At 43.6% G+C, this 21,486-nt stretch overlaps 4 protein-coding genes across 5 annotated transcripts; all 4 read right to left on the bottom strand.

The window, feature by feature from the left end:
• Positions 1-26: 26 nt before the first annotated feature.
• Positions 27-7,366, bottom strand: LOC127336080 (helicase-like transcription factor CHR28). Of its 2 annotated transcripts, XM_051362844.2 has the most exons (13): positions 7,219-7,366; positions 5,835-6,445; positions 5,534-5,719; positions 5,264-5,433; positions 5,063-5,134; positions 4,896-4,970; positions 3,829-4,807; positions 2,807-2,937; positions 2,042-2,266; positions 1,847-1,870; positions 1,237-1,749; positions 922-1,131; positions 27-490 (listed from the first exon to the last, which is right to left on the bottom strand). In XM_051362844.2, the coding sequence occupies exons 2-13, from the start codon at positions 6,319-6,321 to the stop codon at positions 389-391; spliced, it is 3,174 nt and encodes a 1,057-aa protein (XP_051218804.1). In that variant the 5' UTR covers positions 6,322-6,445; positions 7,219-7,366; the 3' UTR covers positions 27-388. The 2 variants fall into 2 exon arrangements, with proteins under 2 accessions (XP_051218804.1, XP_051218805.1); XM_051362845.2 differs by lacking the exon at positions 1,847-1,870.
• A 2,205-nt stretch (positions 7,367-9,571) lies between these two features.
• On the bottom strand, positions 9,572-10,307 carry LOC127336083 (uncharacterized protein Os04g0629400-like). Its single transcript, XM_051362848.2, has one exon. It carries the CDS (start codon positions 10,153-10,155, stop codon positions 9,796-9,798), a length of 360 nt encoding a protein of 119 aa, XP_051218808.1. The 5' UTR covers positions 10,156-10,307; the 3' UTR covers positions 9,572-9,795.
• Positions 10,308-11,597: 1,290 nt separating this feature from the next.
• On the bottom strand, positions 11,598-13,001 carry LOC127336082 (thioredoxin-like protein CXXS1). Its single transcript, XM_051362847.2, has 3 exons — positions 12,612-13,001; positions 12,275-12,397; positions 11,598-11,962 (listed from the first exon to the last, which is right to left on the bottom strand). Exons 1-3 carry the CDS (start codon positions 12,723-12,725, stop codon positions 11,792-11,794), a joined length of 408 nt encoding a protein of 135 aa, XP_051218807.1. The 5' UTR covers positions 12,726-13,001; the 3' UTR covers positions 11,598-11,791.
• A 683-nt stretch (positions 13,002-13,684) lies between these two features.
• On the bottom strand, positions 13,685-19,033 carry LOC127336081 (kinesin-like protein KIN-14H). Its single transcript, XM_051362846.2, has 17 exons — positions 18,674-19,033; positions 18,325-18,549; positions 18,093-18,237; positions 17,635-17,744; positions 17,428-17,547; positions 17,146-17,349; positions 16,830-17,039; positions 16,678-16,752; positions 16,444-16,590; positions 16,174-16,315; positions 15,972-16,081; positions 15,312-15,470; positions 15,014-15,216; positions 14,853-14,934; positions 14,552-14,656; positions 14,359-14,463; positions 13,685-14,270 (listed from the first exon to the last, which is right to left on the bottom strand). Exons 1-17 carry the CDS (start codon positions 18,707-18,709, stop codon positions 14,091-14,093), a joined length of 2,358 nt encoding a protein of 785 aa, XP_051218806.1. The 5' UTR covers positions 18,710-19,033; the 3' UTR covers positions 13,685-14,090.
• Between the last annotated feature and the right edge of the window lie 2,453 nt (positions 19,034-21,486).

Raw genomic sequence — 21,486 nt, 5'->3', positions numbered from 1 at the left:
TCCATCATACCGGGATTGGAATTGGATTAAATACCGACTTGGTTTAGCCTCTTCCAAATAAAACATAAAGACAAGCAGGCAGCCCGCAGCTGCACACAAATATATATATTCATCAAAGTTCGGACGTTTGCCTAAGGTACGTCTAAAACATCATGTTCTTTCAACTAGAGAGTACGTACAAATGGGAGCATCGAAATCAAATTAATCATGCCGCATATCAAGTGACAATTTTTCTTCGCTCCAGCACCTGGGCCTATGATAAGTTATCTGACCCTCCAGCGCCTGCAAAACTGGGATAAAACCTACACTACAGATGGCCAGGAAACTTGTGCAAGAAGAACTTGCATAACTAACTAGCCATGCATTCCAAGGGTAGTGTGATCAGCCCCTATACGTTGAAGAGATACCCGAGATCTTCTACGGTGAGCCGAGTTGCAATGCCACCAGATTTCTCGCCGAAAGCGGATTCCACCATCTCTCTCTTTTTCGCCTGGCAAGAGAAACATAAACACTTCGTCAAACAAACAAAAAAAAATAACAGGGGGTATGCATACACACAAGCACAGCGCGAAAACCACACACCACTGTCTTGCTGCTCCATAATATATATTATAATTCGCTGAACAGACCTCCAACAAACAAATATTTTCAAAATAGAAAGCAAGTCCTCCTGGGATTATGTATCTGCACATACTTTGTTATATAACACTATCGATCTACACTCATCATTAATTCATCTTCTTATAGAAGGGGTGGTGACACATTCTTCCCAATAAATAAGAACAGAAAACTAACTGAAAGTGAGAAGGGGCATGGTTCCTTATGACTAATAAACTATATATGCTATGAACTACACGTGGAACCAACCATTTTCTCGAAACTGTCAATATACCAATTTAATATGTTCAGCCAAAATATTACCTGGAGGGCTAAAATACGATCTTCCACTGTCTCATTAACGGTAAAACGAGTGACAGTCACAGGCTGGGTCTGACCAATTCTGTGAGCTCTGTCAACTGCCTGGTCCTCAGCATAAGGGTTCCACCAGGGATCAAGCATAATCACATGGCAAGCCACTATCATGTTTAGACCAAGATTACCAGCCTTCAGGGACATGAGCATTACTCTTACCTGAAGAATGAAAACAGTTCTTCATGAGTATCTCTTGAATGGTGGAAATGAATCAGCGTCTGCATATAACGCTAAAAAGTAAGCATAGAATGCAAGAAAAGTTACCTCTGGGTCAGTCTTAAACTCCTCCACTGCTGCTCCTCGGACATCGAGGGACATTGACCCATCAAGCCTCCGGAAGTTTATAAGATTGCTATTCAGTGAAAGCTCCAACACGTCCAGCATACCAGTCCACTGGGAGAAGACTATTGCCTTAGAAGGAGCTACTTTGCTAGGACTTGATTCGATAGAATCACTATCAGTAAGGGCAGGTGTGTTGAAGATTAAGTTAAGTGTGTCGACGGCAGCCTGGACCTTTGAGGATATGTAACTCTTTTCACAAATTGGGGACGATTCATCTGCTGCTGCGGATGATTCATCTGCTGCTGCTGCAGATGATTCATAAGACTCCAACTCATCAGAGAGACAGAGCCTTAATACTGGACGTGAAAAAACGAATTCAGCACTTAATTTCTGTTTGCAAACGGGGCAGACTTCTTCTTCACTCAAGCTTTCAAGTACACATTCATAGCAGAAAATATGGCAGCATGTTGTTATAACAGCATTTTCAGGTGGCTCCTGAAAAATGAGGTGAAATCAAAATTAAATTATTCTACTCATTCTACTCATTAAAATAGTTGTGGAAGAACTAGCCTCAGCTAAATAAAGTCAGTACCTTTTCTTTTTCCGATCGCCACTTCTGCAGCAAAAAATCCAGAGATAAGGTAAAAACTTTATACATATAGATGTTAAGTAACTCGGTTTTCACCCAGTTTTCCACTAATTAACTAGGCACCTCTTCTTAATTAATGAAGAGGCAAAGTTGCTGCCTCGGTTCAAGAAAAAGATGTTGAGTAACCAGGATGCTTACCGCGCATATGCAACAAGTTGGATGCCGTACTTCCAAATGTTCCAGCAAGTTTGTCACTATTTCCCTAGGAAGCTGTTTTGCCATTTCTATGGAAGCCGGGTTGGTCAAATTTGCATGATTATCATCCTTCAGAAGATAAGGGTGATCACAAGCCTGCCGAAGCCGCAGCAGCAATACAAGAATGTTTGCGTAGTTTTGTTTTATCGTCCCAGCAACAGCAAATTTCTGTGATACAAACAGAAACATATCAGCATCACAAACATTTCACAACGAAATTTCTTGGCAACTGAAGGATATTCTGGGAAAAACTACTATAAATAGTATAAATTATTAAGAGCATTCCGAGTTGAACTCAAGGCTGCTAAACCTAATAGCAATAAAGTAAAACAAATGTTTTGATTATGTTCATCAAAATAATAGTCAAGGTAAAGAACAATCCCTCCAAGCCCAATACAGCTAAAAAACTAACCAGATCAAAAGGTTTTATCAGGTAACATAAGACAACAGGTATAACAAACAGTTTGGGAAGTATCAATAGATGATATAATCATGCTATTTTTCTAAGAGAAGTTCCTGAAAGCAACGACCAAGTTGCGCAATTCGCAGCTGAGCTATTCAGAACTTCAGGTAAGGAATGCCCAAGAGATACTTCTTTTGAGATTAGACAGCACACCATAATTACCAAACGTTTAAACACAGTATCATACTGAGTACCTAAGGATAGAAAAAAACTTAATAAAATAGAGTCTGTAATCTTGAACCTACCTTGAACTTTTGCCGCGAACCTTCTTCAAGTGCCAAATAGAAATATCGCTCCTCTTGTGTGAAATTTATTTTCTTCAGCTCGATTGTCTTTGGAGGTATTTTTATGATTGGTTCTCCATCAAGTAGTGTTTCTAAGGGAAACAGTTCAAAAGCACATCAATGACGGAAATATCACAGCCAACGAAGAACCAAGTTACAGCCATGCATACTTAATAGCATATTACAGAGTTAAAAACAAAACATGATGGAACTGCCTTCCGAGGGAGAAAGTACAAAGTGTGAACACCATCTCAAAAATTTGGAAGGTGCTTACTGCCGACTGCCTAGTATGGTTCGCCATAATTGTAAACTTGTCAGGTACCCCTCCCTTCAGTTTTCTAATGTAGTTCATTTTCATGGCTGGTAAAATGGGAAATATTTATGCTAATAAATATACATATGAGATATTGTATTATGCAGAACGATTATGATAAATCCATTTCGATACTAATAGAATATTAGCCAACTACGCATGCATCCATAGACTATGCTTGAGATGGTTCTGTAGGCAATGGCGTGCGCCGTGCGGATTTTACACCTTTACACATGTGGTAGATATCAAAAAGGTATAAACTGCAGCTAGATATATGTACTCAAAGTATTTCACCTTTTCTAGTTTTCTGTTGTATTTCATGGCTGGAAGCACAGGAGATATTATGCTAATAAATACTTTGCGTACATATATGAAATAATAAATATACATATGAGAAATTGCAATTTCAAGACGAAAATAATAAACTATGGTTGCACTGTTTTAAGACGAAGATGATAAATTAAGATTGCACTTTTCTAAACAAAAATGCCAGTAAAATAGATATGCATCTAGATCGATATTACTACTGGTCATGGTAGTGATTAATATCATAGACTATGCTGGAGTTCGTTCTGTAGGGTGCGGATTTTATGCCTTCATGGCATATGGTTGATAACAAAAAGATATAAAACTGCAGACAGCTATATGTTCCCAAAGCATTTAATTTCACCTTTTGTGCGCCGCAGCAGAACTATCTTCAAGACAGTTTGGAGTTTCTTATATCCCTGCTTTGAACCTTTAGAAATTGGGTTCTTTATCATCGACTGGAACGATCCGTATACAGAATACGGCTCATACTTCAAAAAGCGGAAATAACTATAGAGATCGTCGATTGTATTTTGCATAGGTGTACCCGATAAGCACCATCTCCTTTTTGCTCTCAGTCCACAACAGGCTCTAGCTGATTTAGTCCGGTGATTTTTTATTGTTTGAGCTTCATCAAGCACAACTCTAAACCATCGTACCCTGGCAAGTGGGCCACCCTCAATGTCAGCGTCTGAACTGTTAAGTTTCTTTTTCTTATTTGCCTTTTTCTTGGTCTCTTTTGGCAGTTTTCTTTTGTTGCCAGCAGCAAAATCTGGACAAATCCCATACTTCTCACTTTTCTTTTCGTCCATATCATCATCAGAGTCTTGCTTGGGCACTTCATGGCCTACAATAGTATATGTGGTAATGACAACATCATATTTTGCCAACTCAGTTGGATCTGTAGTCCTTGAACCTCCATGATAAACCAAAACAGATAATTTGGAACTTTCAGTAGCCTTGGCAGAGATCTCACTAGCCCACTGCTTAAGAATACTAGCTGGGCAGACCACCAGTGTTCCTGCAGATGGTCTTGTAGCAGACCTCAAGGTTGATGCAGAGGATGGTAATTTCATTCCGGTCTTCTTCTTGGGCTCAACTTTAACAGCCTTGGCCATTCTATTAACAGGAGTCCCTGACCGACCAGCACAGAGCTCAAAATTGGAGGAAAGCGTATCTGAGGGTTCACCCTTGATTTCCTTCTTGTTCATTATCATTGTATCATCCTCATCAAGGTCTAATGAGACAGAACTTTTACGGTCGGAATCAGCAGACATGAAGTTAGACTGCTGAGCCCTCTCCTTTTGTATAAGTGCAATAGTGGATATTGTCTTCCCAAGCCCCTACATCATGGAACATATTTGGCTCTAAGAAAGAAAAAGTGGTAAAATAACTAACAGCTAGTGAAATAAGCTAGGAAATGAAAATAACCTGATCATCCGCTAAAATTCCACCTGGACAATGTGAACTATTCTCCTTGGAGAGCATCCAAGCTAATGCTATTTTCTTTCAAACATAAGAGAAGAACATATTAGTGAACAGGATATCTTCAGTAATCACACATTGCAATGCCTGAGGTTTGGGATGATAAATTTTACCTGGTGCTTAAGGAGTGATACTGACATAACACCTTCAGGCAGATCTTCTTCCTTTGTTTCCTGGCTGATATGCTGCATAAGAAGTTTCGATTAAAGTAGTACAATACATAGTTATAAGAATCGGATCAAAGTCACCACATGATTAATCATATTTGATCTTTGCAGTGACTTGTCTGTATCGATAAATCAAACATTATATACCTGTAGGGCTTCTTCATATATAGATCTTTCATCACGACCAGAAGGTCTACTTTCTACATTTGGATGGCTTTGTGTGCCAAATCCATTAAACCCTTCAGTACCATCAACTGAATTCATTGACGAAGGAAAGGTCGTATGTGAACTCGGTCCTTCATATTCATAGACATCATCTGAAAGTTGCGAAAGTATCTTATTAGTCACAGTTTGCACTAGTATGAATCTTTTTGCTCTAGTACCCATATTATAAAGAACAAGGTACATGCTACACACCGTCATCGCTATCAGTTTCGACCTTCTGGCAGCCACTAGCAAAAGGCATTGATGAAGAAAACATCCCACCTCCATTAGCAGCACTTCTTCCAAAATAATTAGGCTCATCCTTGACCCCATTGTCACTCACTGATGAATGCCTGGTTGGAAATGATTGAGGCTGAGCCGAATACATATAGATATCATCTGACAAATTCAAACAGGGAAAAAACATTAATGTTGCTAGTCATGGGCTGCGTCAGTGTCCATTTTAATCACTGTTAATTGCCAGAGTTAATAAAGAAAATAGTACTGTACTCACCATCATCATTATCAGTCAAAATCTTCAGGCTGTCACTATAGGGGGAATCATGTAGCATCACCAAGGAACTTGAGAGAGGATAGATCCTGTGTGATGAAACAGCCGGGGATCTATAAGAGGATGAAGTGTGCGCGCTTTTTAACCAATCATCATCATCCAAACTGATTGGTTTCTTATCGTTGTTCTTGCCGAATGGAGTGTTGAATGAAGCGGATGCAGCGTGTGTGCTTTTTAACCAATCATCATCATCCAAACTGATTGGTTGCTTATCATTGTTCTTGCCGAAAGGAGTGTTGAATAAAACAAGAGAACGGTCAACGCTGTCACTAAGATCATCAGAACCAATATTTTGTTTTCTGACTAAGCCCAAATGAGTGATGACTTCACCGTCTGAGCACGGTTTAGTATCGTCTTCACCATCTGAACACAGGTCAATGATCTCCATATTGCCGATGAACCTGTGACTAGGGTCCGTGTCGTCGACCATCTTCCCCAGTGGCCAGGGCGGTCTTGTTGACTGAAGGATCTGCCTCAGATTTCGGAATAAAGCAATGCACGCCGACAAGCAGTTCGCTGCGCTAGCTATGGTTGATTCTCGCTGAAAGGTTGCCCTGCAAGAAGTTAATGTACTTGTGAGGGTTGGCGATAATGCCTGTAGTAGTAAAGAACAAACAATATGGGCAATAGAGCAATGTGCAAGAAGCGGAAAGATAAACCTCTCCGTCAATAAGGCTTTTCAGAAGCTACAGCCATGTGAAATGCAGTCGCTAATTCAAACTAAAATAAAAAATTGAAGTACCTATATTATCCAAAGGGCTTAATTAAAAAAAATGAGAATCTGCCATAGCAGGAACAAGACAGTGTCTGTCTTTCAGAAGCTACAGCGATGTGACATGCAGTTGCTAATGCAACAGAGAACTAAAATGAAAACTTGAAGTACTTATATTATATTATCCAAAGGGCTTAATTATATTTAAAAAAAAAAAGAGGATCTGCCATAGCAGGAACAGGACAGTGTCTTCACACAAGCACAATCATAAACTATTCCAGAACCGACTAATTAAACAATCAATGAAGCATGACGAGAACCAATTCGCGCACTATATACCAGATTGCACAACCCTAGTGGACTGGAGTCGAGCGCATGATCACCAAGAACTCCCCGAGCTGCCTAAACGACCGAGTCCTAAATCCTAACGCCACCTACGCAAAATCGGCCAAAGCCCACAGCTTTTCACCACCGAACGATCCGATAACCCCCGTATCAACCAGCTCCAACATTTCCATCCAATCCGAAAAAAAAAAGGAATCTCAAAGTCCCATTCCGTTTGAATCAAGAACCGACCCAAGAAAGCGACAGGGAGAGGGGCAGCGGGTCAATTACCTCGTCCGAATCGGCGAGACCACGCGGCCGGCGGAGACCACCGGAGGCGCGGCGCGGCGCGGGGCGGAGGCGGACGAACCAGCGGGGGGGAGCCAGCCAAGTGCCAATCGGATCGTGGGCGAGGGGATTTAGGGGGCGACGGGTTCGTGGCGGCGGGCTGTGGACTTATCAGGCGCTGGTCGCTATCCGTTGGGTCGCTGTCAGGTGGGGCCTACGCGCGAGGGCCCACCTGTCAGTTGCAGCGCGCGGAGCGGGAAAGGAAAACGTTCGGATCGGTTGGGGAAGGAAATTTTGGATTTTTGGGAGAACGGCTTGCGCCGGAAGGAAGGGATGGCAGTGAATGCTAAATGACGTTGTACTTGCTACCGTTAGTTGATTTTATTTATTTCCTTTTTTTGAGGTATTATTTATTTCCGTTTTGATTTGTTGCTATATTTTCGTTTTAGGAAACTAAGCTTGTGACCGTTCCCTACCTTATTTTACAGAGCAAAATTGGTCACGACTCACGTGTCATCCGATTGTGAGGATGTGGAGGAGGAAAGAAGGAGGGGACCAATTTATATTTTAAAAACAAAAACAAAAAAGAATACACAAACTGACGGCTAAACCGGTAACACTTTACCAGTTAGGTTTACATGGATTGCTTGGTGAGCGCTTAATCGAGGTGGCGGATCCAACTCTCGCACTACGTGGTGGTCAACACAACGCTGGATGATTGGGAGAAAGTTGGACGATCAGAAGGGTGGATGAGATGGCGAAGTGAACTGGAGGACAATGTTAGCAAGACGGGTGGAAAAGAAAATAATAAAGTCGAAGGGAGAGGTGTAACGAGACGACGCGGCTAGGAGAAAATATTGGAGAATTGCATTGGATTAGATCGGGACACCTAAATAAGCATTAACCGTAAATATCTATGATAGATACTTCGAAGACGTCGATGTCTCTAGCTTCAATTTTTGCATCTTGAAATTTCCTCCAAGCTTCTAATAAAATAACTATGAGATTTTACATCCACAAATTTAAGTAACCCCAAATGTTTAGATTTTCCGAGCTCCTACAAAACAAGAATGTGAACTGGTAATCAAACCATTATCTGTTTTTCAGAAAATTTAAAAAAATGAAAGAAAACATAAATACAAGTTATAATGTAGTATGAGCATTCACACACAAAACATACAAAAACGTCACCATATGTTAACTCCACATAATACATGAGAATGTGTGCATGACTGATAATATCTCCATCCCAAAAATTAAGGCTTATATTATTTTTAGAAAGTCATACTATATTAAGTTTGACTAAATTTTTACTAAAAATCATTAACATGTAAAATATATAATCAATATCATTAGATAGATAAATGGAATATATTTGCATACGGTATCTGTAAAATATCATACTTGTATATAGATTTTTCTAAAAGTTTAGTTGGTTTGATTTTTAAAGGAAAAATATAAGCCATAACCTTTGGGATGGAGGTAGTATGTTTTGCATAAATAAACTCGACTCTTATAAGAAAACAGTGCAAAAAAAATTACACATGTACGTGTTTGTGTCTGACCCTTGGTTGTGGGCATATGTTTACAAAGAGAACACAAATATTACAACCTATATTTAAAAAAAGTAAGTACAATTTCTTTTGCTTGTTTCGAACAATGAACTTCTCTTTTTAGTGGGGAAACATGCATTTTGATTTTTCATAAAAAAATGGGACAAATAAAGAAGACATTAACACAAACAAGTACGATAAAAAATCAGATTCTAATAATTTCATCGTCTACTTATTTCGATTTTACCGTTCACCCTAGGAGCATTTGCTGTTTAGAAGCGAAAAATTGTTGCACCTCCCTTACCTTTTTTGCACGAACACACCAAATGTTGTCAAGTATTCACCTAATAACATGCCGCTACAACCACATTTATCAAATTCAATAATTTTTAAAACCAAATGTTTTCTCCCTTATTATACAATAAGATAGTAATTATATACAACATCGTCAAGGCTATCTAATTTGTCACCGAATGGCCGTCGATATGATCACCATTCATTTCACCCTGCTATTATTAATTAGCAACACCATCAAGTGAAACTCAGCGTGTGAGTTCCCTAGCGAAATAATCCATTAGTTTTTCTTTAATTCACGTTTTGGGTTTAGTCAAAATTAATGTTTGCAAAATTTGACCGAGACTATAGAAAGAAATATTAATATCCATAATACTACATGTATATAATATAAAAATATACTTTATCACAATTCTAATACTATACATTTTATGTTATATAAATATTGATATTTTTGTAAATATTTGGTTAAAGTTATAAAACTTGATTTTGACTAAATTGAGAAGACGAAGTAATTGTCAACAAAATAAAAGCCTCTGCCGACACATGTACAGCCGCTTTTGCGAGATAGTACAGTACGAAACCAGGAGAGTAACAGCTGTTCAGAGTTCGCACCAAGGGAGCGCGACAAGAATTTACCGAATTCTACATCAGAAACTAGTCAAAATCAGGACAAATTCAAAACTTTCGGAGTAAAAAACACGGACCAAAATTGACCAGCCATCAGCTCTTCTCAAGGACGTGAGGAGGGGCCGGGGCCGACGGAGAACGGGCTGGGCGGCCCGAAGACCGGCACGGTCGTAGTCGCCGGCGGCACGGCGGTGGAGGAGGCGACGAACCCCGGGAAGACGGCGACGGCCGGCTCTGTCAGCGGGTTAGACGGCGGCGATGTGGTGGTGGTGGCCGGGAGGAGCGGTTCGCCGTAGATTGGCTGCTGCTGGCCGCAGCGTGGCCACTGGCACGCCGGCTCGGCCTTCCGGGCTCCCCAGAGCGTTCGGCGAGCCAGACCGAAGCCGAGGACGAGGCCAGCGAGGAGCAGCGCGGTGACGATGCAGAGGAAGATCTTGGTGGCTTTGCCCACGTAGCAACACATCGGACTGAGTGAGGAAAATCTCTTCTATATTCTCTCTTCTTCCCTGTGTATCGATCTTCTCCGTCTAGCAACTCCTAGCTACCACTCTCTCACACAAGTCACAATAACATGCAGAAATGGCGCACGCGTACAGAGAGGAAGGAGAGGGGGTCCAGGCCAGAGGAGCAAGCACTTGGCTCAGCGGCCTCCTCGCTTTGTTGTTTGGTGCTGATGCTGCTTGTCGGTTTGAGCAATCGTGCATGGCTTCACGTGCACCTTGTATGCACAACTGAAGTGTATCTGTGGATGTGCCAGTCCGTGTGCTCTGTAGTCTGACGCAGGTACGTATGTTACCTTGCCATTGACGGCTAGAACATGAGATTGCTCAACCAAAAATTTACTATTAGGAGGAGGAGGTGTACGGAGTCTGAGGTCAATACAAGTTATGCCGAATACTCTGTTGTGTAGCAGGACATAATTCTGATTTACTGTTAGTGATGACCTGATGAGTCTTGCTCTGCCGACAGAGCTAGAGTTCTGGGATTACTGCTTCAAAAGGTGTACATAGGGATTGTGGAAGTACTGTTATGGGACACAATGCGCAACAGCTAACAAAAGAAAGTTTTCCCAATAATGATTCACCTTTTCTATCTCTTCTTCATCCTTTTGAAGCTTTTCTTTTTTTTTCTTTATGGAAGGCGAAATATTAATCTGGGGCACAGAGAATCAGAGATGAATCCAACACCTCAGTGGCTGTGTCACATGCTGCCTTGGGCCAACAAACAGCTTGCAGTTTTGTTCGCTTCATCCAAAGTCGTTAGGTACAGTGAGAATCCTTTTGATTCAGATGCACTTCACTAACACCGAGATTGACAATATGATAGTACCCAGTTACTGACATAATCTCGGAAACTTTAGTAGTATGACTAACTATTTTTATATGGGGATTTGTACTTTTTGCAGTGGCTCAGTGCAGAGATCATAGCATTTTTCTGAAGTTCACCGGCAGAGGACAGTTGGGAACCCTCACATGTAGAGCAAAAAGAAGAAGAAAAATGCGAAGCAAAACACATTTCAGACAAAACAGTATTAATAGCCAAGTGTGCCCACACTAATCCATCTTTTAAACCCCATAACAAAAATAGAAGCAGCGTGTAACATTTCAGAAAGTAAATCAAAGTTGCAGGACCACACAATCCTACCCAAGACACAGGCTGGGAATCCTTTTGATTCAGATGCACTTGTAGCAACACCGAGATTGGTTGATATGATACTACCAAACAAGCTAGCAGCACCACCCAGCTACTGACATAATCTAGGAAAGTTTAGGATAATGACTAAATTATCTTGGGATTTTTACTTTCACATTCTGAAGACAGCATTTCTTAAGTCCATCGTGAGAGAGGCGGCATGGGTAAAAAGAAAAGAAAATGAAAGCACCAGCTAGAATGTCAGACACAATATTAACAGCCAAGTGAAGTCACACTGAACACAAGTATGCATAATAACAATTCAGAAAGTAAGTCAAAGTCGCAGGACCAAACAATCCTACCCAAGAAACAAGTTCTCCTCCTCTCTAACACCCATCAGAATCAGATTCAGAGTCACACCGGAACCAAGCAAGATAAGCAGTTTCAGACAAGGCAAACGCCTAGTATTATTGGATGACTATGTCAGGAAGAGTGGTGACGGCAGAGTCGTCGGCGGATGAGTCCACCATCTTGGCGAGCTCGTCCGGGTTGGCGCCGACGATCTTCTTCAGCACCTCCTTGCTCTTGATGAGGAAGAAGGTGGGCATGGCCTTCACCCCCAGCTTGGAAGACACACCCTGCACACCATCATTTGCAGCTTAGCACAGCTTAACTGTGACTTCTTCTTTTTTGCGAAAATACTGGGACATCTTCAGTGCAGCTAACTGGCTAACTAGTGTGGATTACGTTTTGTTTTGTGTGAGAAATGAGTGACATCAGTTTATGATTTAAACATTATCTTCGGGGGCAAGGTTGAAACATCACATCTGTTTCTCTGAAGAAAGTTCAGTCTTAATTTTGTGGTTGGAAAAAAAAAAGGTGTGTTGCTCTGCTGAAGATTACAAACAACATGCCGTAGGACGAGAAGAATCGGGGGATCAACAAATAACCTGGACATCATCGACGTCGACGAAGAGGAAGAGTTTGTCGGGGTGGGTCTGCGCGAGCTCCTCGAACTTGTAGTTCATGGAGAGGGACGTGACGCACCACGACGCCCCGAAGTGAGCAACCACCTGCACAACATAGATGGATGATATAATACTACAAGTAACGTCAACTCTTCAGTGCAGAAGAAAAAAGCATTTCAGATGCAGAAAACAGTAATCATCGGGCCTGCATATTTGTCATCAATTGCAATGAACAGGAAAACAGAGATTTGGGCAGAGTACCAACAAGAAATTAGGGTTAGGGGGAGAAGAAGAAGTATGCAAAGAATCGGGTACGCACAGTTCGGCCTTCGTTGCTGGCCTGGGTGGTGAAGAGCTCCCACGCCTCGTCCTTGTCCACCTTGACGACCCTGGATTTGCCCACCTCCTGCGGCTGCTGGATCTCCACATCCATCTCGACAACACACCAGAACCTTCTCTCCTTGTTCTTATTCTCCGCCGCCGCCGCCTCCTCAAGGCTCTTTCCACAGCAAGAAGTAGAAGAAGAAAGATGGAAATCACAGGCTGTCTAGCGAGAAAAGGCAATGAAGAATTGGCAATCCACTACGTGCGCCTGGCGTGCTCGCACGAGATACGCCGAGAAGGAACGCAGGATTATATTCTGCAGGCCCCCCCTCCCCAGCCGTGGGTGGGTCCGGACTCCGGTCCTGCCTCTGATTCTGATATTTTCGCAGAATCGGACCGTGGTAGCTGATGCAGCTCATCAAGGGGCATATATGGGGGTTTATGTCGACCACCCCAAAGATATTAACCAACGACGATTTTTTTTATGTAAAGATAAAAACAGAGCCTGTGACGTACGCAATGTGGCATGTCGACACGGATGCGTTTGTGTCTCCTTCGTCAAGAAAAGAAAAAGGAATGGCTATGAGGTGAGAGCTCGCTTTAAAATAGCAGCATCGGTTGCGGTGGTCAAATGGCTGGAGAGAGCGGGTCGGCTGGGAGACCCTCGTCACGGTGCACTCGCACGTAACGCTCTGCTTCTGGAATCCAGCAGCAATTTCTGCTAGCTCGCCGCTGGATCCGAGCAAACAGCTTGAGACTTGACACAGTTTACAACTGTCAGCACACAGTAAGTTCTAATGCGGTGTTCGTCTTTCTGACTTCTTCTAACCTGACATCTATCTTTGTCACTCTGATAGTATAACGTAGAGTGATAGACGTGAGTTTTCTTTTCCCATTTTCTAAACCATGATTTTCACTTGAACTGTCCCATGTGTATGCTGTTCAGTGGAAGAACCTTCATAACAGGAACGACAATCTAACAGAAACAATGGTCAACAAAGACAAGTGCAGAGTTACAGACACACCTTGATGCTTGCACATTCAGGATCAACATTCCACAGCAGCACATGAAAACGCAGCACCATATATTGTATGAAAAGGTTACCCAGCCGACCACCGCAGGATCATCAATTCATTCATGATACCCTGGAGCTCTCTGCCCGGCAAAAGATACACTACTAATTCAGAAGAGTCGCTGCTTCTGCACGCAGTCAATCAAGAAAGAATACAGCTCCAGTTAACATTACCCAAAATCTCAAATCAGCTACAAGGGAAAACGTGGCAGGGATCAGGCTCTCCTCTCCTGCTCTCTCACCGCCACGGCGCATGCTCTGGCACTCTCCCTACTGTACATGTTACAAGAGGCCAGCCGCTGTGCGCGTCGCCAGCTCGTGGCCAAGTGAGCCAACAAGCCGACTCATTATGCATCACATTATCTCATTAGGTATCACGTTACGATGACCATCAACACACTTCACCCGTAGCTCAGCCTCGAGTCCGAGGATCGGGCCTGCGTTTGCCGTCTTGCGACCCCGATCTCGCAGGCGTTCACCCTGGAGGCGAACCTCAGAGAGCAGACCGTCTCATTGACTGAGGAAGCCTCCGGCGCGATGTTGACGAACATGAGCGTCTTCGAGTCCCCGCCGAGGCAAGGCTGCAAATGTAAAATTGCGTGTAAGGATCTGTTTAACATGTATGTACAGCCGCTTTATACAGTGGTCAATTTTGTAGACTGTATTTACCTGCAAGAGGTATGTAAGTTTCGAGTTTCTGAAGGGCACATGGTCATCATTTTTCGCGATCGCAAAGATAACATCGCTGAGAGCTGACAGGCTCTTGTTGATTGCCTAAAACATCAGCAAACAGGATGGTTAAAATCCATGGCACGATCTAATACCAAGAATATAGTCAAACCTTTCATGCTCTAATACTCACCTGTGTTTCCTTCAATCGATCACCTGTTGAGCCGCTTTTAGCAAGACGTTCACTCCCGGCCAAATCAATCAAATTAAGCACGCCTTGTACTTGTTGGCCAGTGCTCTGCAAATAACATATACTCAGTTCTCAATATCCATGTTCACTTAATATGTAGAAATTTTGAAAAAACTAGTGATTCTTGGTAAATATGGCAAGCATAGATATTACAATACACTACAAGTCTGTAGCTATTGGCCTGACAAGTTTGCATAGTTTCACACCATTCGTCTTGCACTCAAATATGAGAAAAAAGACCTACCTCATTTGATCCAAATATCTTTAGAGTGAAAACAAAATGACTCCGAGAAGATTGCTCATTCATTTGGGTCCTACCGACAGATCTGTTCAGAAGTGGTGCACCAAATCAGATTCAATAGAAATTGTACAGCAGAAGCTTTATATACTGTCAATATGGATCACCTGCTATGAGAGGCTTTCTCTAGGAGAGACGTCACATCAGCAGTACTGAAAACATCAGCAGTTGTAAGATCGGAGACTGTTGTGTTTCCCTGAGCATCATGCTTGATGGTGTATTGTTTACCGGCAGACATCTCAACACTGTTTGAGCGCCCTGGTGCTAACAAGTCACGGATTGTCTCATTATATATTTCCAACATTGATGCCTGTATATAAGATACAATATTAGTAAAGATCTTAGTAACAATATGAATAATACAAGATTTCAGAAGCTAGAATGTAATGCCACACTTGAACTGACCTGCATACAATACTTCCATCCTTGAGACTCCAGAGATTGGCTAGTCTTGAAAATTTGCTCCAAAGATCGAGGTATAATGCCCTTCTGTTCACGCCCTGGCTTACCCATCATCGTATACGTTTTACCAGATCCTGTTTGGCCATATGCAAATATGCATACCTGCGCCATGACAAGGTACATTTAGCATAACAAGTAGTATTACATAACTTAACGAACTAACAAATGCACAGAGACATGCCTAAAGAAACTCTTGAAGTCTGCAAATAAGCTGAAAATTATAGGATGATAGTGATAAACAAGTGATTAGAATGTTGAAAATTAGATAGTGATTTTTCAGCATACCCCAGAAGCACAAGAATCAGCACTTGTAAGAGGATATGCATATTACATTGAGTTTCTATGGTATCTTGTGGTTTGGTGAAAGTACAGTAAAAATTTTGATATGTGACAGCGGTGGATAGACAATTCAGCATGTGTGTAAATTAGTACAATAGTTTCACCTATTGCTTTGAAAGAACAACGGTACCAGTGGAATTTTCCAAATACTATAAAATATTACACTTCTAAACATAAGATACTGCCCAATTACTATAATAATAAGAATGGCACTTCCAACCAGACAAAGCAACTACAATGAAGTTTGTGACGAGAAGTTGTTACCTTGTATCCATCAAGTGCACTTTGAACAAGCTGCGACATTTCCACAAACACATCATCTTGTGAAGCACTATGACTGAAAACCTTGTCATACGAAAAAGAACATTTTTGACCTATAAAAGGCAAAACCAAAAGACCTTATTGTTAGATTTATGGGAGAAATTATTTAATATAACCAGCAGAAAGCATGAACAGGCATATTCACCTTGATTAATTAACTCGATACCACGCCCAGCATTTTCCACTGATGATGGATAAGAAATCAGGGCTTCTTCCTGACTCTTAGAATCACCATCAGACAGAAGGGGTCGAACCCTACAAAATACCCTAATATTCCCTTTTAGTTCCTGCAAACAAGAGCCCAATTAATACCAAGATAGAAATATGCATAGCATTTTAATCTTTGTTTATGACTTGGCTACAACAGGTTAAGTCCAACAGATGAGAACCCCAACACATGTTATGTAAGTATTACCAATATGGTATTGTGCAACTTCTTTCGTAGCTTGTCAGCTTCAATGATTTGAAACTCTGCATATGCCAAACGCTCTTCCAGATCTTTAATTGTCCCTTTCTGTTCTTCATATCCAGTCATCGCCTCGATTGCAGTCACATCAGCATGCTGCATAAGTAAATAGTGATATCAAACTTCACTGGATGTTACAATATATTGAAAAAAAAGAAGTGCTACATAATATGCTTTTCAAACCTTGAGCTTCTCAGTGGCATCTGCAAGGTGCTTCTGCAATGTTTCAATTTGTTTTTGCTGTGAACTGCATGTTTCCTGAAAAGAAGCATAATGATAAGCCAAGCGGGCAAGCAGTCACATGAAAATGTACCAAATGAATTGACAGCACAAACCTCAAAGGCTGACACTTTTGAACTCAAAACCGCGCAGTCTTTTGAAGATGTTCTAGCCTGTTCGCTGTACATAGCTAGCTCAGCTGTCAAGGTATTCACTTGAGCAACGGACTGATCGCGATCATCTCTAACTTGTTGTAAGTCGGTTCTGAGGCACTCTACTTCTTTTCTAAGTTCTTCTTTCACTCTAATTGCTTCTTTCTGGGAAGTCTGAAAGAGTAAAAATAGATCGCGAAATACATCAATACATGAAAGAAAGAGTTAACTGAAAATACTAAAGCATACAATTTTTAGTTGAGCCACAAAGAAAACTTACCATTGAAGAATCCAACTGGTTCTTGATTGAGTTGTTGAGATCTTTCAAATTAGTCATGGCTTCCATCATTGCGCTCTTTTCCCTTTGCAACTTTGAAATGGTTTCGCCATTCTTTGATGTATCAGCTTGAAGATTACTGTTGTATAGCTGCAAGCTGGCATTGTACTCCTGAAGCCTTTTATTCGTGTCTTGGACCATTTTCAGCTAGTTCACAAATTCAACAATTAGCAAAAGGATCTACGACAGAAACTCATGTAAAGACATCGTAATTTGGATATCTACCTGCTCACTAAACCGCTTTGCCTCATGAGTAACCCTTTCAAGGTCAACCATGAGTACGTCCCGTGAAGCCTCCGCCGACTCCCTTTCCTGCCTTTCCTTGTCATAAGACTCTTCGGCAACCTGCCAGTTTGAATATCGAGAAATTATTGAAGCCGTGCCTCGAGTCTGTATCCATTAAGCATGTAATAAGATGGTGAGAGTTCTGACCAGCCTGTCAGCCTTCTCCTTGTTGAAGCTTTCCTCCAGTGAATTGCACCGTGTTGTCATCTCTAGGTTCGCAGCTATGAGCTCTTGAAATGCATCACTGAGCTGAGCCTCTGCAAAGACAATCAAGCGAAGATTAAATCGTAAGAACAGGGCATAGTTTTGCATTTGTGGATGGCGTTATTAACACCACAGAATATAAATTGACGACCAAACAATGCACTAGAAATGCGTGAGCTTTATTTGCGGTATGATGAAACAGAAACAAAAGGAGGAGACAGAAGCATTAGAATAACACAGTACCAAACTCTGTGCAACGGTCAGTAGTTCAACATCAGCAGATTATGAATTGATGACCAAACAGTACAGCATGTGCAATAAATGGCTTATTTCAAACTCATCACGGGATCAAACTAGTAATAGAAAGAGAGGCGCTAGGAGCATATTAGAGAGTGTATTACCAAACTCTGTGTGCCTGGTATTCTCTGCATCGATCTGCCCCTGCAGCTTCTCCAGCTCGGCCAGGTAGCCGTCCTCCAGGTCGACGTACCACCGGATGCAGGCCCTGAGGCGCTTGATGTACTCGCTCATCTGCTCCGTCCTCCCCTGCGCGCACACAAATCCAACCGATTCAAGAAACCCCACCCAGCAATTTCTGACAGAACTGTCAGCAGACAAATCACAAGAACCCACCTTGTAGTCGTTCTTGGACTTTCCCTTCATCTTCTCGGCGAGCAGGCGCTCCACATCCTCCCTCCCGCTGAACTCTACCGCGGGCGCCGCCGCCCCCGCCTCGGAGCCGACCTCGGACGGCGCGGGCGAGCCGTTGACCCCGCCGGTGTTGATCGCGGAGAGCACATTCCGGCGCGGCGGCGCCTTGAGCCCCATCCCCCGGCGCGCGCTGCCCAGGTTCTCCTTCTGCAACACCGCCACGCGCTAGAGATTAGAAACTGCCGGCGGAGGAAAGGGAAGAAATCTGGCGAGCCAAGAAACGAAAAGAAAGAATTGGCGGCGGAGAACGCAACGAAGATTGGGGACTCACCGGGTAGGGGCTTCGCGGCGTGAGGGAGGACGCCATGGGCGCAGGTCGGGCGGGGATTACCGGAGGGATTAGGGGTTAATAGTGACTACTGGTGAGTGAGTGGTCTCTCCTGCTGAGTGGTGGTGGCGGTGGGTGGGAAGGGGGAAAGGGAGCTTTCTCTCGGGGATGGAGTGGACTGGAAGGCAGCGGAATCTTTTGTGCGTGGCTTTGAAGCGCCGACAGCGCGGGGAGAAGAAAGGAGCTCCCGGAACGAACCGCGAGCTGGAAGGAGGAGGTCGCCGGCCGAACTTATCTGCGGTGCGCTCGGATCTGACGAGCGAGAAGCCCGAGATGGCCGGACAGGGGAGGGGGGCAGAGGAAGGGGACGGAGCGGCGCTGCCTCTTTCGAAATATTTTGAACACCTCCCACGGGGCCAGGGCTCGGGGAGTCGGGGGTACCGTTGGGGACCGCGTAAAGTCGAAGTATTTGCAATTGTGCCACTGGTTGCCGGCCGGTGCCGGTGCCTGGTGCCGCGCCGGCCGCGCGCGAGAAGAGGGCAAGTGGCGACTCGTTGTTTGCTGGCTCTGGTGCGAGGGGCAGTTTGGGGATTGCGCGAGGGTTTCGGGTGAACGGTCAACTTCCGTGTCGCGGGCTTGGCGATGGGCCTACTGACGCGCGTCGTGGGCCGAGACAAAACACGCCGCGATGGGTTGCGACGTTGCTCTCTCCTCTTCTTCCTCATCGCCATGTCGAGAGAAGTCAGCAGCATGGTGGTGCCATGTCTCCGTAGTCTTCAGTCGCTTCACTGCAGGACGAGAACGATGCGATGCTTAATCAGGTCCCCATGGCCTAATCTAATCCATGATTAATCCGTTTTTTTGTCTTGTCGCTTTGGTAATTCGGCTAATCGCTACAGATACATCTGGGTTACTGCATGCGCTACGAGGCGCGCGGAAGAACGGTCGTGTTCGCCGGTGATGCTTTTCTTCTATCTTGTCTGCGACCGGGACGGCGGTGCGGTGGCCGATCATCTATTTTGGCAAGCTTTAGTTGGTGAGCGGCAGCAGCTCGGTGCGTTGTTGTTTCTTTTTCTTTTATGTATGTATAGGTTTCGTTTCAGTGGAGCTTCTTCGTGCCAAAGCAAAGGTTCCTCCCGACCCGATGATGCTCCTATCCTATCCTGCCGACGCTAATCATGAGAGTCGCCGATACCCACAAGAGGTGCCCTGCCATGTACATGGAGCCACTATACTATATAGGGACATTGTCTTTCTCGCGCGCGCTTTACGTACGATGACCGATTACATGATGCTCTAGTATATATATGGCCCGTGAGGCCGTGACACCATTCCTAACAATGATTGCAGATGGCTTACTTAATCAGTACACGTATGGTCCTTTGCAAAGGGTTGGTGACAGATTAATTTGTGACGTTTTCCTTCTTCATCTTCGTTTCTTTCAACTGTCCATGTAATGTAATCCTTGACATTGCCACAAGAGAACTGGACTCTTTCATCGGTCGGCGGAAACAATCTTCAGAACCTCTCTTTATCCGGATGAGGAGGTGGTTTTTGTGGCTCGTATAAAAGAGAATATCTAGAAATTATCATCAAGTTCTTGCTAACTGTGGAGAGGTCGCCGGGTTGTCCACGAACTTCCAAAAGAGCTCTGTTGTCCCTATAACAAGTGATGAGATTAGCTACGGTGATATTCTTGACGACCTACCGGCAACTCGACCCAATATGCTACCTTGGGCACACCTCTCTCGGCTTGGTGACATTAGAGGGTGGATTTCAAACATCTTCAAGACAAATCCACCGACAAGTTACCAACTTGGAATGGCAAATGGATCACCGCGGCTGGCCGCACCTCTCTTGTGAAATCGGTACTTACATCCCAAGCAGTTTATCACTGAACACCTCTTCATGTGCACCCAGGCACTATCAACAACATCAACAGAGTTGAGAGAGCCTAGCTTTGGCTGGCTTCGGCAAAACCTCGGGAGGGAATTGCAAGGTCGGTTGGGAGAGGGTTTGTCGCGCAAAGAAGCTTGGAGGCCTCAGCGTGCTCAACATCGACAAGTTTGCTTGCCCAGCCTTCTTGTTGATCAATTTCAGCAACCATTTATTCTCCATCCTCAGTTCTCACATATTCACCCTTCCAATTGTCGTGTCGTAGCAGTGAAACCTCTTGCTCTGGACCCTCAAAGAATACTCTCCCCAACTCTCTCCACCAAATTCTTCACCGCATTCTCCTCCATGCTCTATAGCTCACGTGGATAAATATATGCAAATTCTACGTCCAATACCATTGTTGTATCTCTCTCAATATCTCGGACGCTGCCACCACCTAGTCTGGCCTTACACGGAAAGGATTATACTCTAATCGCAAAAGCAGGCGTAGAATCTCCCCTGTTTGTCAGTGGTGAGCAACAACAGTGAGTGAATTGTGCAATGGGGATGAGGCCCAAATTGAATTTAAAAACAGCTAGAAGAGGTCGCATTACCGATTTGAACTACTATCTCCTCCCTCCATCTCATTCAACCCGCCCACGCGCACCTCTCAATCTAGATGTCAAATCGGCGGGGAAACAAAACGTGAGGCCACAGATCAATCCAAATTAGAGACTGGGAATGAAACGAGACTAGGATTGCGAAGTTACTCACGTGAATGCTCCGCCGCCACCGAGAATGGCGCTCCACCGCCGCCGAGAAGAAAACGATGCTGCTGTCGAAGAAGAGGCACATGGCGGCGACGGTAGCCGAGCAAGGGCGGGGGCAGTTGGGCGAGACATGGAAACTAAGTGGAACCTACCCATCAGAGCACATAACCC

The sequence above is a fragment of the Lolium perenne genome, chromosome 2 (genome assembly GCF_019359855.2).
Source record: "Lolium perenne isolate Kyuss_39 chromosome 2, Kyuss_2.0, whole genome shotgun sequence".
NCBI classification, from domain to species: Eukaryota; Viridiplantae; Streptophyta; class Magnoliopsida; order Poales; family Poaceae; genus Lolium; species Lolium perenne.
This window is presented reverse-complemented; position numbering and strand designations above follow the sequence as displayed.